The sequence below is a fragment of the Telmatherina bonti genome (genome assembly GCF_933228915.1).
Source record: "Telmatherina bonti genome assembly, chromosome: 5".
In the NCBI taxonomy this organism is placed as follows: domain Eukaryota; kingdom Metazoa; phylum Chordata; class Actinopteri; order Atheriniformes; family Telmatherinidae; genus Telmatherina; species Telmatherina bonti.
In genome coordinates this window covers 22,093,984-22,098,770 of record NC_136623.1, presented here as the reverse complement: position 1 = coordinate 22,098,770, position 4,787 = coordinate 22,093,984, and the positions used below count along the sequence as shown (strand labels likewise).

Genomic DNA, 4,787 nt, shown 5'->3' with positions numbered 1-4,787 from the left:
TGATGAAGAATGTGTCCATACAAGGCTTACTTCTTATTAAACATGCATTTCTCTCCTCTCTTTCGCTTCCGTTTAAACAGCCACTTCTTTTATCGGTATCGGTGAGCTTTTTTAAAGGTTATCGGCTCCCATATCGGAAACTTAAAACTTAAACTTAAATATATATATTGTATTTATATATATTATCTATTTGTTTTCTTCATTTTCTTCAGTGTAAAAGCCTGGTGTAAACATAATGTCTCCAACACATTGGCACTTGTCGCCAATTTATGCAATTACTGCAGAACTCGGGGGCACGAGTTCTGACAAGGACCAGGGGGCGGGAACACATTACACCAGTTTTAAAGTCGCTGCACTGGCTCCCCGTGCATTTCAGGATTGATTTTAAGGTTCTTTTAGTGGTTTATAAATGTCTTAATGGTCTTGGGCCTTCTTATTTATCTGATCTGTTTTTAAGGTATGAACCCTCGCGGACCCTGAGGTCCTCAGGTACCGGCCTTTTAGTTCTTCCTAAAGTTCGTACCAAAACATATGGCGAGGCCACATTTCAGTATTACGGGCCTCGCCTATGGAACAGCCATCCTGAGGGCCTCAGGGCTGCAGAGACTGTTGATGTTTTTAAAAAAACGCTCAAGACCTACCTTTTTAGTTTAGCTTATAACTAAGTTTTAACATTCTTATATTAACCCATATTTATTCTTATTTTTAGTTAATTTTATTTATTTACATATTTTATATATTGATTTACATCTTTTTAGTTAATTTGATTTATTTATATATTTATTTACATATTAGTATTGATTTTATTTTATATTTTTATATATATATATATATATATATATATATATATATATATATATATATATATATATATATTTTTTTTTTTTTTTTTTTTTTTTTTTTTTTTTTTTTTAAATGGATTTTATTTTTGTTTTCACTCCAGCTCTCTCCTCATTGGGGTCCTCTTCACCAAGGGCTGCACCTGCTCTGACTGCTTGGGTGTTGCAGTGGGGGCTGTCCCTGTCTGGTGGGTTGGGATCCAGCGCTGCAGCCTTACGGTTGTGGCGTGGGTCCTGTCTGCCCGGACCCGGGTGGCCCCCATGGTGATGGCCTGGGTAGTCTTGGTTGGGGGTAGCCCTTTGTGTAGAGGCTCCCTGAGAATATCGTTTCCTTATCTGGTGCACATCTGGTGCAAATGCACCTGGCCATTCAACTTCTTTTAACTGTTACAGGGCAAATAGGGCATGGGTGAGGGTGGTTGTGGGTGGGTGAAAGGGGATGTGTATGTGTGTTAGTGTTTTATCTATTTTTATCTATTTTGATGTAAATTGTTTTATAATGTAAAGCACTTTGTATTGTTTTTAAGCACGAATAGTGCTATATAAATAAAGTTTGATTTGATTTGATTTGATTTGATTACTCTTAGCAAATCACCCACAAACCTTGGTTCAGCCCCTTGTGCAAGATTCTAGCCTACACACACAAATGAGTAATCTCAGTTTGGGCTCCTGGTAAATCTTACTGGCCCATACAATAATAGTAGGAACTACATTTCTTTTTTTTTCCATCCATGGAGGGTGAATATAATTTTATCGTAAAGTAACTTAACTTTATCTTAAATTTTAGCCCCACAAATTGTGTCATCAGTCAAGATTCCCGTTTATATCAGAGGACAAAACATTTTGATCAAGATCAGAGAAATATTGAATGAATAGAAGTGGTTACAGGACTGATCTGTCATGAAGACCAAAGCCACACGAGGTCAGAAGTGATACCTTCAGTCTGCCTGTCAGAAACTATTTGGCTTTAGAGTCTTGCAATGAACACTCTTTGTTTAAATAATGCACAATCCACATAACTATAAAAAAGCAAATCTTTTTATTATCTGGACAAGTAAAACATACAGCAGAACCAAAATAAAGTCTGCCATTGTTGCATTACAATAGATGTAAATAAAAAAAATAAAAATAAATAAAAATTCACTGTGCCATACTGGCTGTGTGAGTTATTTAGAAAGTTTAATAACAACCTGTTACTCTTTGTTCTGTCAGGACCTGGTCAAAAATCTGAAACTCCAGTGCCCTCCAGTTCAGCGCATTTCCTGGAGAGAAGTTTTGCTGATCTACATAGTTTTGAATCTCACAGGGGGAAAGGGTGTAATCCCACATGTGGACATCCATCATCATGCCAACAAAAGACTGCTTAATGTCAAAGCTTCCACCGTGGGCATCCTGCTCCTGTAAGGAATGCAGAAATTTGAGACATGGTAAATATCAGCAGTTTACCATATTTGTCAGATTGACTGTATAAAAACAAAAGCTCACAACAAGCTGTGTGATAGCCAGTGTTATATTTACCAACCCACCTGTCCTAAAATAATTATAAAAGGCCCTTTTATGTCTGATCCAGAGGTGGTAAATTTCCTTATCGAAGGTGTTCCATCAAACCACAGCTGCACCAGACCAGTGCGAGAATCCCATGTTGTGCAGATGGAGTGCCACGTGTTTAGTTTGTAGTCAAGTACCCCAAACTCTGCCTTTTTATTCCTGATATGGGTTTCCATTTCTTTGTTTGCATTGTCCCAGAAAATCAGGAAGTCATTGGAATGTGAAGGTGTTGATAAAGAGAACAATCCGTGGTCTCTTTTGAGGTCAGTAAAGGATCTGAAAAAAGAAGAAATGTAATAAATAATATACCTCCCAAATGGAGATACTGTACATCCTTCTATGCAGTTTACACATTTAAAACAACCTGTGACACACAGTTACAGCAGAGAAATTCTGTTTAGATGTGCTCATCTTCACATATGCCGTGCTTGTTTGAAGTGGGAAGGTGAACATCTGACCTGACATATCTGAAAAAAAGAGAAAAAAGAAAATGTATTTGCGTCATACTTTTTTCTTTTACACAACTGAACTGAAGCTGTTTATGTCACATCATAAAACAATATAAACTATGTGAGGTTAGAATTTGAATTTAGAAATACTAATCAACCTAAGATGCATTTTATTGGACTGTGGGAGGAACTCAGAGTACCAGACACAAGCCAGTCATGCACAGGGAGAGAGTGCAAACTCCACAAAGAAAGGAGGTGGAAGTTTTAACCAGGAACCTTTTAATGATTTTTTTTATAAAAAGAAAAATTATTCACAATTATTAGAGGTCACGCTGTACCTCCTTTCTTGATTTGAGAGTTAGTTTTTCAGTGGTTAAAAATCTGTGATGTAAAATTGGTAACACTTCATGAAAATGGTACAAATTTAAGTAATGTGTAACTAATAATAAACTAATGCATTTACTAATGAAGAGTTTAAGGGGAATTCCTGTTGCTCATCATGAACTAATGATGATCTCAATGTTGATGATTACTTGACCCCTAATTGATCCTCAATTGATGAACATTAATTCACTGTTAATTCATCAATATATTGACATATTTGCCAGTTTTTATAGAAACATATCATTTAATTTCCATGCTACTGACTTTTTTCTTTAATATTTATTTCATGCAAGATACACTTAAAGAAGTTTGGATGGATATATAAACACTCTTTGAGTGACTATCAATAAAGCTTAATTATAGGTTTATTTACTTAGTTATTTTTGTTTTGTTGTTTCTGAAGCAGCTTTTTTAAAATAAAACATTTCCATGTATACCTTTGTCATATCTTTGTTAAATGTACTGCATAATACAGTAAGTCCAGAGAGCCTACAGCCCCGGTGCATCCTGCCAGCAGGTCAGTTTTCACAGAAATTATGACTTCAGTTTTATCTTAATTTATACACAGGAAGTTCAGCTCCATCCATGTTCTGTTCTTTAAACACTCAGGGCTGTGATATGACTTAAAACCAGACTGAAACTCAATAAACTGAACCCCATAAAAGAACTCCTTCTAAATAAAAAATAAGAATAAAGCAAAAGTCACAACATTATTTTAAAAATACCTTGAAGTACTGCAGCACAAGCTGGAATCATCACCAGTACCAACAGCAGCTCCATCTGGAAAGAAAAGAGAAAAGACAATATCAATATTGGAAAATGTTAAGAATTCATCCCAAAACCTAATCTGTAACTAAAAAACAACCAAACAAAACAAAAAAAAAAACAAAAAAAGAACAGTCGGAACCAACAACCAACAATACAGATGGCTAGAAGAAAAAAACACATGACATAGAATCAACTATTTCCAAAACCGTGCTGGTGTGCTGGTGTGATCTTACCATGAGATTTGTCCTTTGATTCTGTGTGAAGCTTTGAAAAGTTAGCTTTTATGAGTGTTCTTTCCACCCATGGGGACTTCCTTTATCTACTTCTTCTTTTTGTTGAAGGGCACGCATGCAATTCTGTTATTCTTGATTAGTCATTGGAAGACAGAGACGGTTTTATCATGTTGCAATAGTCAAGTAGTTCCTGTTTGAGATTAATAATGCAAACTGCAAGCTTTCAGAACTGCAACAGTTGACATATACAAAAAAAGAAAAACAATTTCTTTTAACAAAATCTGATTACTGGGGTAGAAGAGACACATGGGTGGAGTGCAACGTCGCTCATTCAGGGATGTATTAATGATTGTACAAAGTTGATAAGTATTTCTGTTTTGCTTGGATTTTTTGTTTTTGCCTTTCAGTGGGTGCAAGGGAAGACTTATTGCTCCAAAGAGCATTGTGTGGTCAAGGTTTAAATGAAGGGAAGGACTCAATGTTTCGGGAAGCCTATTGTTTTGTTTCAGTATCAGAAACAATTTAATAAATTTCCTCTCAAACTCAGACCAGTTGCCTTGTGTTGT

At 35.8% G+C, this 4,787-nt stretch overlaps 1 protein-coding gene across 1 annotated transcript; it reads right to left on the bottom strand.

Moving 5' to 3' along the window:
* Positions 1 to 2,018: 2,018 nt before the first annotated feature.
* On the bottom strand, positions 2,019 to 4,228 carry LOC306755533 (C-reactive protein-like; the record flags this gene model as incomplete). The annotated part of the gene is made up of 5 exons (XM_079239945.1): positions 4,222 to 4,228; positions 3,946 to 4,000; positions 2,752 to 2,854; positions 2,366 to 2,663; positions 2,019 to 2,237 (listed from the first exon to the last, which is right to left on the bottom strand). Exons 1-5 carry the CDS (start codon positions 4,222 to 4,224, stop codon positions 2,019 to 2,021), a joined length of 678 nt encoding a protein of 225 aa, XP_079096071.1. The 5' UTR covers positions 4,225 to 4,228.
* Between the last annotated feature and the right edge of the window lie 559 nt (positions 4,229 to 4,787).